The sequence below is a fragment of the Lepus europaeus genome, chromosome 10, assembly GCF_033115175.1.
Source record: "Lepus europaeus isolate LE1 chromosome 10, mLepTim1.pri, whole genome shotgun sequence".
Classification (NCBI taxonomy): domain Eukaryota; kingdom Metazoa; phylum Chordata; class Mammalia; order Lagomorpha; family Leporidae; genus Lepus; species Lepus europaeus.
Window position 1 is genome coordinate 17,101,533 of NC_084836.1, and position 12,822 is coordinate 17,114,354.

The 12,822-nt window shown below is 49.3% G+C and overlaps 1 protein-coding gene across 2 annotated transcripts in view; it reads left to right on the forward strand.

The window, feature by feature from the left end:
- Positions 1-233: 233 nt before the first annotated feature.
- NT5DC3 (5'-nucleotidase domain containing 3) overlaps positions 234-12,822 on the forward strand; it is a 60,942-nt gene continuing 48,353 nt past the window's right edge. For both annotated transcript variants that reach the window (XR_009866968.1, XM_062203016.1), the window contains exon 1: positions 234-435. Coding sequence is in view for 1 of the 2 variants with exons in the window: in XM_062203016.1 (XP_062059000.1) it covers positions 234-435 (202 nt within the window). In the remaining variant the exon portion in view is untranslated. The remainder of the gene's footprint in view (positions 436-12,822) is intronic.

Below are 12,822 nucleotides of genomic sequence, written 5' to 3' on the forward strand. Positions count from 1 at the left end.
TTCAGTCTCACCGTCTCTCTGCCCAGGCCCCGCCCCAGACCCCGCCCATCCCGCCCCGGCCCCGCCCCCTCACGGTCCGCTCACACCCGCGCTCTGCCCAGGTCCCGCCCCGCAGCGGCCGGAGGGCGGGGCCTCCCTGCCACGTGCTCCGACGCAGGGAGCCGCCCGCCGGCGGGGCTGAGCTGCGGGCGCGCTGGCCCCGCGGCGCCACTCGCAGCGCTGCAGCGGAAGGCATGGCCACGGCGGCGGCGGCGGCGGCCCGCGGGGCTGGGGCGAGGGCGGCAGCAGCGGCCTTGCGGGGTGGCTGCGGGGCTGCGGCGCGCGGGCGGCCGCGTGCGGGCACCACCCGGCCCCTGTGCACTGCCCCCGGGGCCGCCTCGGACATGAAGAGCTACCTGTGGGAGCGCTACCGGGAGGCGAAGCGGAGCACGGAGGGTGAGTGCGGCCGCGCCTCTCCTCGACATCTCCCCGGCGCGGCCGGCCGCGCCCCCGGCCCGCTCCCGACCTCTGGGCCCCGAGCCCGGCCCCGGGCGGCCCCTCCTTGGCCGGGCGACTCCTGAAACTTCCCAACTCTTGCGTTTCTCCTCTCGGGGGGAAGCGGCTGCATGCGTTCCAGGGGTCTTCAGCCAGAAATTTGCATCGGAAAGCGCGTTGGGCTTCCCCGGGGGTGCACAGGCAGGCTCCGAAGACGGTCGCCCCCACACTGCCAGGTGTTTTATAAAACCAAGGGTGATAACAGGACGGCCGGGGGAGGGGGCAGCGGGCGCCCCGTGCCCCTGCAGGGGCCTGCTGGGCTGGGCGCCTGGCGGCAAGTGGAGGCGCACGTGTTAATTTTTGGGGGTGGATTGGGCCGGACTGGGCCGGCCTGGGCTGGCCTGGGGGGCCTGGCCTCGCCTCGCCTCCCGAGCGCAGAGCCAGTGCTTTCTGGCCAGGTGAACGTGAAGTGGGTCTGGCTCAGGTGTTGCTCAGGGAAGCGGGCGCGGCAGAAAGAGGAACTTGAAATCGTAGTGCGGGGCGCCGAGATTTCCCGGTGAATTCTTCCGTAGCCTCCAAGGGTGGTGCTGCATTCCCATTCAGTGGATGGCAAAACTGAGACGCGAGTTGAAGGGGCCCGGCCAAGGTCACACCTTGACCTAGTGTCTCAGCGCACCTCTGGTTTCCTGCTCTGATGCCCCCAGTAGCCGCTGACCTTTTGGGAATCTATGTTGCCAGGGGCGGATAGTAATCGCTGCTGCGTTCTTGAAAGATTGCAGAATGCAGAATCGTCATTTTAATATTGGCCCTCTTTTTTTCGGGGGGGGGGCGGCTTGTGGAGGTGGCAGTAAGATGAGGAGAACATATTTGATGATATGACATGTAGTAGGGTCACATTTTCCCTCTTTTGGCCAGAGGTCAGTTTAATGAAATAAAACCCACTCGGAATAATTTTCAGAAGAGATTCAGAGTGGCTACCGGTGCAGAATTCTATAAGACAATGGTTTATTTTCAGAGTTTCGCTATGCCAAGAATTTAATTTTGCTTTGGGATTTAAAGCTGTTGTGTGGAGAGAAGCCTGGCTTTGGAGACGTTAGGAATTGCAGGTCTTAGAGATGAAAGAAATAGACAAGATTGGTCTAGCCCAGCTTTTTGGTCAGCAAGGTGGTTTTCAGTTGAAATTTTAGCGGAGAGAATTGTTTATGTACATGCAACAGTAGGAATTAATAAAGGGAGATCTGGCTGACCCTTTGCTCAGCTTTCCCCAGTGGTAACATTTTGCAAAACAATTGTATAGTGTCACAGCCAGTGTGCATTGGTGTAATTCTGTTAGAGGCCCCTGGTTTTACTGATACTCCTCCCTCCCTCCCTCCCTCTCTCTCTCTCTGTGTTGTGGGAGGAGGAGTTTCACACAGCTTTATCCCATCCAGGTTTGTGTAGCCACCTTGTTAAGGTGTAAAACAGCTCATCAGAAGGATCCCTCATCTTGTCTTTGTAACCATACCCACCGCCTTCCCCATGCTCCCCCTTTCCCCTGTCCCTGAAGCGTTACCTGCTGTCCACTTCTAAAATTCTGTCATTTCAAAGTCTAGATGCAGGCATGATACTATGTATCATAGTATCATTTGGGATTGACTTTTTTCCACTGGGCACAGTTGCTTCGAGTTTTAGCCACATTGTTGCATGATTGTATCATTAGTGCTTTTCTTATTAAAACGGAGTTTGTATGCACCTGTTTAACCACAGTGGGGGCCTTACCCTGGCGTCACTCATCAGGGGACATGTGGGTTGCTCCTAGTCTTTTGCTATGTCAGATGAAGCTGCTGTAAACATTTATTCATGGAATAAGTTCTGTGTGAACACCGCGCTGTCCTCAGGGAAGAGATGTTTTATTCTTTGTTGTTTCTTTCCTTTCCCATCCTTCTTTATTTGCCTTTAGTTAGAAAATATATATTTTTTAAAGATTTACCACTTCTGTCTTTGAAAGGCAGAGTATCAGAGAGAGAGAGAGGAGGGAGGGGGGGAGGGAAGGAGGGAGGGGGAGAGGGAGAGGGAGAGAGAGAATGAATCTTCATCCTCTGCCGGTTCACTCCCCAAATGGTCACAACAGCCAGGGCTGGGCCAGGCATGAAGCCAAGAACTAGGAACTCTGTCTGGGTCTCCCACATGGGTAGCAGGGACCAAAGCACATGGGCCATCTTCCACTGTCTTCCCAGGTACATTGGCTGGAAGCTGGATCAGAAATGGAGTAGCCAGGGTTCAGACTTGTCAGGTCTCCCACATGGGTGACAGGGGCCCAGGGACTATGACCCTATGAAGTCTGCTACCTTCCCAGGTACATTAGCAGGAAGTTAGATTGGAAGCAAAGCAGCTAGGACTTGAACCAGGGCTCAGATGTGGGATGCAGGCATCATAATTGGTAACTTAATCCATACCGTTCAGCCCCTACCCATGTCTCTCAGTTTTTATTTATAGAAAAACTGCCTATTTTTAATAAACCCTATACATATTTTTCTTATTGCTTTAAACAAGCATTTATTTGTTTATCAGAAAGAGAGAGATGTTCCATCCACTGGCTCACTTCCAAAATGGCCAGAATAGCTGGGGCTGCATCCTGCCAAAGCTGGGAGCCAGGAACTCAACCGTCATCTCCCATCCCATGAGTCACAGAGAACCAAATACTTGAGCCATCACTTGCTACCTCCTAGGATCTGCATTAGCAGGAAGCTGGAATCAGCAGTGGAGCCGGGACTTGAACACAGGCACTGGCATTTGGGATGTTGGTATCCCAAGCGGCATCTTAACCACTGCACCAAATGCCTGCCCTTCCCCACTGTCTCTCACAGGACTGTGGTACAGTTTCTTTTTAAAGATTTATTTTATTTATTTGAAATACAAAGTTATATAGAGAGGTAGAGACATAGAGAGAGGTCTTCCATCTGCTGGTTCACTCCCCAGATGGCTGCATTGGCTGGAGCTGCACTGATCCGAAGCCAGGAGCCAGGAGCTTCTTCGGGTCTCCCACGTGGGTGCAGGGGCCCAAAGACTTGAACCATCTTCTGCTTTCCCAAGCTATAGCAGAGAGCTGGATTGGAAGAAGAGCAGCTGGGACTAGAACCAGCGCCCATATGGGATGCCGGCGCTTCAGTTCAGGGCTTTAACCTACTGTGCCACAGTGCCAGCCCCAACTGTGGTACAATTATCATAGCTAATGAACCAATACTGATACATTACCCATAGTTTACCCATACTCAGAGTTCCTTAGTTTTGACCCAGTGTCCTCTTTGGGTTCCAGGCTGCTGTCTGGTCTCCTTCTGCTCCCGCAGACTCTAACAGTCGCAGTTTTGAGGAGCACTGGCTCTGGGCTTCATATATCATCCCTTCATTGGAGTTTCTTCTTCTTGTCCTTTTTTTTTGCTTGACCCTTTTGAAAATATCATGTGTATGCATCCTGTCTCAAACTCAGCCCAAAGCAAAGGTTCTTTGTGTTTTTAGGAAAAGAAGCAGTGTTGTGGCCTCTGGCAAACGTGTTAGATGCTGCAGTTTTCTCCTAGAATGGTGATTTTCGACTGGAGTTGGAGGCAGCGGGTTTGTCCCCGGGGGATATTTGGCCATGTATGGAGATGTGGAGATGGTTCTGCTGTCACAACCAGGAGAGGGGTGCTGCTGGCCAGGGTTCTTGTAAACATTGTAAATGTCCCTCAACATGAAATGACCCTGCCCAGAGTGTCAGTCCTAGGACCAAGCTCAAGAAACCCTGTCCTAAAATGATGTGTTCTCAAAAGCCATCATGCTATTATCATGCAAAGCATTTGATATTATGAAAAACTATGTGGACATTTAAAAAAATTGTACCAAAACGGGCTTATGTTTTAATTTTTAAGTTAAACTTCATCTTCTCGTGAGTTTGAAGCATACTTGTGTATCTGCATGGTCTGTTGTGTGTCGTCTCTGAACTCGATCACTGGCCATTCCGTATGTGCTCTTCAGGTGTGGGATGTGAGCACTCCTCCTCCTCCAGGAGGCATTGCTCGGTTATTTTTGGGCGGTGTAGTGGGTTGTTTTCCTTCAGAAGTAATCTCAGAGCCTGGTCTCTGAGAACTTCCAGCTGCAGCTGGGGCTGCAGCGTAAATTAAGTTGTGTGAAGAAGTGTGAGGGTTCGTGTGCAGTGGCAGAAGCTTTTACAGGGTGCTGAAGGATTTAGTCTGAGATCTAGCTTGGAAGCCTTTAATAATCCATCAGAAGTTATATGGGTAGTGAGGACTGTGGGACATGGTGATGTAAGCTTAGCAGTCATAAAAAAGCCCAAGACACAGGGGCAGGAGTCATTATGTATAAAATGCAATAAAGTAATAATCAGCTTTAGTTCCTCAAGGAGCTGCAAGGGGTTAAAGAGACTCTTGAGTTAATTTAAAAATCAGACCACCATTTCTCATTGTGCCAGAATCTTCTGAGAGACATGTTTAAAGGAAAGTAAAAGACAGGGGCAGGCGTGTGGCACAGCACGGACAGATGGTGCTTGGATGCCTGCATCCCATGTCGGAGCGCCTGGGTTTGAGTCCCGGCTCTGCTTCGAGTCCAGCTTCCTGCTCGTGTGCACCCTGGCAGGCAGCAGTGGTGGCTCAAGTAGTGCGGTCTGTGCCAGCCCTGGGGGAGATCTGGAACACTGCTGCTTATTTGTACAACCAGAATAGGCTTTCTCTGTGTGTCAGGGACCCAGAATAATGGTGTCAGGGTGTGTGTTGTGTTTAGGAAACAGACCCATTTACACTGTGACAGCTAACACTTGTGCATGTGCACAGATCCTCAGCGTCTCCCTCAGGCTCTCAGGAGCTTCATGGGGGCTCTCACTCTGGTGACCCGGTGCTCATTGGGCCCCTGTGGTGCCCCGTAGGCAAGCGAGGACTGAGCCGTGGTGCATAGCTTGGGGAGGCAGGGCCCTCGCGGGGACCGTCTCCAGGTTAACATTTGCAGCCAGGATCCAGGCACCCGCCTGGAACCAGGATGTGGTTTTGACCTGACTTTCCCCACTGACTGTGAAGGTTTCCTCTAACTGGCATGGTGGCAGCTGGATGACCCACCAGTTGAAATCCCAAGTTTTAATTTTCCTCTTTCAACGGGGGCACAGATCCTGCATAGTTAAAATTCTGGGTACCATAAAGAGGATGTGAAAGGAGAGAAAATGTACAAGATACATGAGAATTGTTTTACCAGCTTTTGAAAGCAAATAATTTTTTAAAAAATATTGATTTTATTTGAAAGGCAGAGTTACAGAGGGGCAGAGGCAGAGAGAGAGAGAGGAAGAAAAAAAATCTTCCATCCACTGGTTCACTCCCCAAATGGCCTCAATGGCAGATGCTGAGCCAGTCTGAAGCCAGGAGCTTCTTCCAGGTCTCCCACGGTGGTGTGGGGACCCAAGGACTTGGGCCATCTTCCACTGCTTTCCTAGGCCACAGCAGAAAGCTGGATCAGAAGTGGAGCAACCAGGACTTGAACTGGAGCCCATATGGGATGCGACACTACACACAGTGGCTTCATCCACTACACCACAGTGTCAGCCCCAGCAAGTAAAATTAAAAAACAAAACAAGACAAAAAAAAAAAAAACAAAAAAAAAACCTCAAACTTGGTGACACATCAGATCTCCTGGGGAGCTTGTTCAAATCAGAAATTCCTGAGGGCGGTCATTGGGGTGGTACAGTGGTCAAGCTGCCACCTCTGATGCCTGCTTCCCATAGTGGAGTGCCTGGCTCTGCTCCCAATTCCAGCTTCCTGCTAGTGCACACTCTTGGAGGCAGTGGGGGACGGCTCAAGTAATCGGGTCCTGGACACCACATTGGAGACCTGGATTGAGTTCTTGGCTTCAGCCTGGCCTGCTATCTGGGGGGCATGTGAGGAGTGAACCAGAAAATGGAAGGACCCTGTGTCTCTGTCTCTCTGCTTTTCAAATGAAAGTGAATAACAAATTAAAAAATTGAATTTCCAGGTCCATCCCTGGAGATTCTGGTTCCTGAGGTTGGACGCAGGGCACAGGAAGCTGTGTTTTTGCAAGCTAGAAACCAGTCCTTTATTGAACTCTCAAAGACTTAAGCAGAGATCCTCCCTCCTTAGAAAGTTCTTTTGGACTTTGGCTCCCAGTGATCAAGCAGGTGAGGATGTCTGAAAACCTTTTGTTCTGCATCCTTGTGTGGAAAAAAATACAGGAGCCCTTCTTTTGAATGCATAACTGAACTCTGAGAAACTGGAGAGACATCCCAAGGACTGATCATGAGGACGGAGCTGCAGCCAAGTTAGCAGTCCGAGGGGGCCCTGTCCCGGGAGACTTTGAGTGGTGCTGGACTGTGCCTGCTGCAAGGCTGGGCCCTGCCTCGGCCACACATGGTGCTTGGTCCGAGACTCCCTTGAAAGTCCAGTGGCCTCAGTGCTTCCTTCCATGAGAGGCACAGTGGACACTTACCTCTCTCTGCCTTTGCTCTCGATGTTTTTTCTGTGTGTACGGGGTAGCGGGAAGTCTGTGGAAGCCTCTCGTGACCTTGTGGTCACTGGCTAGAGGTCTCAAGTGGGGTTGGGTTTGAATTGATTGTGCTCCCATGGTCTGGTGATCCCACACCGAGAAAGTCCCTCAAAGCAAGCGATTGTGGTCTAGAATTCCTGTTAGAAGTAAATGCAAGCTTTTCCTGGAAGAACAGACCTTGAATCCAGGACTCTTAGATTAGACCAATCAGATATGAACTCTCAATGCAGACTTTAAAAAATACAGAAAAAAGCCACCCAAAGTGAGAGCCAGTGGACTCAATTAGTATGGGCAGGGCTTCAGATACTGGACTATAGGTGAAAACAGTTTTTACTGGCATCCAATAACATTAAAACTTCTGGAGATATAAAAGATGCAAGTGTGGGCAAGGGTCATGAAGTGATCAGGCAGATTTTAATAATAATAATCATAGGAATTCTAGAAATTAAACTTAATTCTTAAAAAAATCAGTGAATTATTTTAATAGGCGAAAGTGAAGAAAAAAATTAATGAACTGGAAGGTAGATCTGAGAAAACTGCCCAGAATGGAACGTCATCGTAGGTGGGTATCATGAAGCAGTTGAATAAGTGATGGAGTGAGAGGCCTTACATGTGTCTGACTGGCATTCCCGTAGGAGAGGTGGGGAAATGGAGGAGAGGCAGCGTTCAAAGAATGGTTGCTGGGGCTCTTCCAGAGCTGTGGAGGAGGATGCTCAGGTTTTAGGAAGCAGAACAAATCCCAAGTAGGGTTAATAAGATGTCATGGATACTAAAGACAAAGACAAGAACCTAAAATCAACCAGAAAGATAGGTCCAAAGGCATAGTATTAAGGGTACAGACTATGGAGCACTCATATCTGGGTTCAGATCCTGACTTTGTCATTTGTAAGCTACGTGACCTGGGACAGATGACTGCGGGTGCCTCAGTTTTCCCATATGTGAAATGGGAATGATCATAATAACACCTCATAGGGTTGTTAGGTTTAAGTGACTTAATAGATGTAGAGTTCTTAATGACCAGGGTACAGTAAACCCATGTCAATGTTACTATGATGACAGAGGAACGGGAGAATGAAACCTGCAGTTGGTAGAATCACCTCCAAGTGCTGAGAGAAAACTGTCAGCACAGACTTGAATACCCAGCCAAGACATCAGTCAAGAATTAGAGTGGCTGGTGCTGTGGCGTAGTGGGCCAAGTCTCTGCCTGTGGTGCCAGTATCCCATATGGGTGCTGGTTCTAGTCCCGGCTGCTCCTCTTCCAATCCAGCTCTCTGCTATGGCCTGGGAAAGCACTGGAGGATGGGCCAAGTGCTTGGGCCCCTGCACCCATGTGGGAGACCCGGAAGAAGCTCTGGGCTCCTGGCTTCAGATCCTCCCAGCCATTTGGGGAGTGAACCGATGGAAAGAAGACCTCTCCTTCTGTCTCTCCCTCTGTCTGTAACTCTACCTCTCAAATAAATAAGATCTTAAAAAAGAATTAGAATAGGAGCTGTTGCTCTGGTGCAGCAGGTAAAGTTGCCACCTGCAATGCTGGCATCCCTTATGAGCATCTGTTCAAATCCCAGCTGCTCCATTTCCAACCCAGCTCCCTGTTAATGTGCCTGGGGAGGCCGTGGGAGATGATTCAAGTGCAGGGCCCCTGCACCCATGTGGGAGACCTGGATGAAGTTCCTGGCTTTGGTCTGACCCAGCCCTGGTTGTTGTCATTTGGAAGAGTGAACCAGCAGATGGAAGATCTCTTTCTCTTTGTCTCTCTCCTCTCTCCTCTCTCTCTCTCTCTCTCTCTCTCTCTCTCTCTCTCTAACTCTGTCTTTCAAATAAGATAATTAAAATAAAAAAATTGAGATTAAAGCTATTTAGATAAAAACCAAGTGCTTGCCACAAAAAGAACTCATTAAAGGAACTTATAAAATGTATATGTATCATGGAATAAAAGAATGAACTCCAAAGAGAGTTGTAAGAAGGAAGAGAAGGGACTGGTGCTGTGCTGTAGCAGGTTAAAGCCCAGGCCTGCAGCGCTAGCATCCCATATGGGTGCTAGTTCGAGTCCCAGCTGCTACTCTTCCAATCCAGCTCCCTGCTAATGTGCTTGGGAAAGCAGTGGAGGATGGCCCAAGTCCTTGGGGCCCTGCACTCACATGGGAGACCCAGAGGAATCTCCTGGCTCCTGGCTTTGGATTGGCTCAGCTCTAGCTGTTGTGGCTATTTGGGGAGTGAACCACTGGATGGAAGGCCTCTATGTCTCTCTACCTCTCTCTGTAACTCTGTCTATCAAATAAATAAAAATAAAAAAATAAAAAAGGAAGAGAAAATGGAGAAAAAAGTAACATAGTCGAGTGAGTAAATGAATGTTGACAATAAATTGTTTGGAAATACAATTCAGAAACAGGCAAGAATGAAGATGAAAGAAACAAAAAAGAAGTAGCATTAAATATGATAGAAATAATTCCAAATATATCAGTAATTGTCATAAATTCAGACTAGGCGATACATCAGATACAAAGGAGACACAGTCAGCTGCTGTTGATGAGAGATGCTCCCCAAAACAAGGGAGGGAGAGGGTTGAACTTAATGGAAGTGGGGAGTGATCTTAGGTGCTGACCAGAGAAAGCCAGCAAGTTATTAATAGCAGACAAATATTGATACAACATTAAAAGGAAATACTATTAACCATAGGAAGGGTTGCAAACTACAGTTCATGGGACTGATTCTAGCTTGATGTTTGCTTTTTAAATTTATTTGGGAGGCAGAGAAAGAGCAAGTGGGCACACTCCCCCATTCACTGGCTCACTCCCCCGTTTGCACACAAAGGCTGAGTCTGGGCTCTGGGCTCAAGCCCAGAGTCAGAAACTCAATTCAGGTTTCCTGTGTGTGTGGCAGGAGCCCAGGTACTTGAGTTATCACTGCTGCTCCCCAGGGTCTGCATTGGTGGGAAGCTGAAGCCAAGGAGTGCAGACAGGTATCTTAACTGCAAGCCCTGATACCTGCCCCTGTGTGTGAAGTTGGAACACGGCCACCCCGGTTGTTTTCTTCTCTTCTCTTTGCTTCTTCTTTTCTTTTCTTTTCTCTCTCTCTCTTTCTCTCTTTCTTTCTCTCTCTCTCTTTCTCTCTTTCTTTCTCTCTCTCTCTTTCTCTCTTTCTTTCTCTCTCTCTCTTTCTCTCTTTCTCTTTCTTTCTTTCTCTCTTTCTTTCTCTCTTTCTTTCTCTCTTTCTTTCTTTCTTTCTTTCTTTCTTTCTTTCTTTCTTTCTTTCTTTCTTTCTTTCTTTCTTTCTTTCTTTCTTTCTTTCTTTCTTTCTTTCTTTCTTTCTTTCTTTCTTTCTTTCTTTCTTTCTTTCTTTCTTTCTTTCTTTCTTTCTTTCTTTCTTTCTTTCTTTCTTTCTTTCTTTCTCCTCATTTGCTCTTTACTGTCATAGTTGAGCAGCTACAACCTAGACCACAAAGCCCAAAATATTTACTGACTGGCCCTTTACACACAGCATGAGCTGACTCCTGACTGTGTGCTACCAATGAAGATGGCTTTCCCTGTCTTGTCAACCAAAAAAAAAAAAAAAAAAAAAAAAAAAAAGCTAGTTGCAGGTGTGTACCAGTTATAAAGACCCATAGGAACACTAAGGGTTATAGTCCAGGCACCCATGCAGGGGGTTGCAGCTCTAAATAAATGCGTTGAGTAAAGGGTGCCAGCATCAGCACTGTGGTGCCCAGGTGGGGGAGTGCAGGTGGAGACCCTGGGCTCGCCTCCTGGCTGCATGGTGGGAGGGGGGTGCCCGGTACCATCTTTATACCTTGCTATAAAACATCCCCTTTGGTTTAGGCGTGTTTTGGCAATCCTGTGACCCCGGGAAAGGCTGGACTGAAGGCAGACATGTGCCACGCTTCCAGGTCGTAGAGACCTGTCTCAGAGCAGAGAGCCGTACACCCGGCAGGTGGAGGGGCCTCCACTGGGTAAAGGATCCCTTCCCAGAGCCTCCTGAGTGGCCATCTGCCATCGGCCTGAGTTTGTGTGATCGCAAGGCTGCCAGCCTTCTCGTGCTCGGCTGAGTCAGTGATGCTCATGTCCCTTGGCTGTGACAGCTGAGCACGTGTGAGGACGGCTGCCACGTCACGGCAACCCCCTTGGACTTCGTTTTCAGGCAGCTCATCTTTGCCCTCTGTCAGGTCTGTCAGTCTTCCCTGGGAAGCGAACCATGTGGTCCTTAGCCCAGGACACCCTGTGTGTCTCACGGTCCACTGTGCGCCTCTCCAGGTTTCCCTGGACTTCTGTCAGGACGCCTTGGGGCTCAGTGCTGGCAGCCTCACATGGAGCTCGTGGTCAGCTCCATCCTCACTGGGTGCCATCTGTACTGACATGGATGGGTTTTGGAGAAAGGAGAATAGGGCAAAAAGCTTTTTGTAAACCTCTTTATAATTTCACCCATTTAAAAAAAATTTATTTCTTTATTTAAAAAAAAAGTGACAAGGAGACAGTCTTCCATTGCTAGTTCAACAGCCAGGGCTGAATCCAAGGAGCCAGGAGCTTCATCTGGTCTCCTACATGGGTGGCAGGTGCCCTTGGACTTGGGCCGCCCTGCACTGCTTTCCCAGGCCATTAACCGGGAGCTGGTTCAGAAGTGGAGCAGTCGGACATGAACCTGCTTCTTTATGAGATGGACTAGTGCTGGCGGCTGCAGCTTTTATCAGCTGTGCCACAATGCCAGCCCATGATTTCCCGAACGTTAACAGGGAGTTTAGCTGGTTGAGGAGAACCCATCCCCTGTGGGCCTTTGTCTGTGCCTGTCACCAGTAGCTGGTGTTTACAGGGAAATGAAGGAATGTGTGATTTTTAAGTCCATTGCTGCATGGTTTTAGGTAAGGTAGTGTGGAGGCAGACAGGCTAGCTGACTGGTGGGCCTGGGCTTTTGACGTTAGTGGGCTGGTCCTTTCCTGACTCATTTCGTTACATTCCCTAGGGCTCTGAGGAACTGTTTCATCCAAGTGATTTTCTAACAAACCGAGACACTTGGGAAACTGAATTGTACGTGGAGATGGAACTCTCCAAGTCGACTGGAATATTTCTTTTCTCTTTTGAGCAGAAAAATCTACTTGAGAACCATGACTAACGCCAGAACATCAAAACTGATCTGAGTAGATGTGTATTTAACAAGAGGAGCAGAGTGAGAGTGAGCAGGCACTCCCATTGCTGACTCACCCTTCAGATGCCTGCAGTGTCTGGGGCTGGGCCAGGCGGAGTGGGGCTGGAGCCAGGAACCCAGTCCAGGTCTCCCACATGGGTGGCAGGAACCTGATCACTTGAGCCACCCTCACTGCCTCTCAGGGTCTGCGTTAGCAGGAAGCTAGAGTCAGGAGCCGAGTGTGGGTATTGAACCCAGGTGCTCTGATGGGGGACACGAGTTACTAGGCCAGAAAACTGCCCCTTAACAAATGATTTTTAATAGTGGATGAGACAGGCATGGTTAAGGTAATAGCTTTCCATCTTTTTGCTGTCAGAACCCCATGTTTTAAAAGTTTGCTTTTGGGACCAGTGCTGTGCCACAGTGGGCTAAAACCACTGCCTGCAGTGCCAGCATTCCATTTCAGCACTGGTTCAAGTCCTGGCTGCGCCACTTCTGATCCAGCTCCCTATAATGTGCCTGGGAAAGCAGTGGAGGGTGGCCCAAGTGTTTGGGCCCCTGCACCCATGTGGAAGACCCAGAAGAAACTCCTGGCTTTGGCCTGGCCCAGCCCCAACCATTGCAGCCATTTGGGGAGTGAATCAGCAGATGGAAGATCTCACTCTCTCTCTGTCTCTCCCTCCCTCTCTGTAATTCTTTCAAATAAATGTATAAATCCTTTTTTTT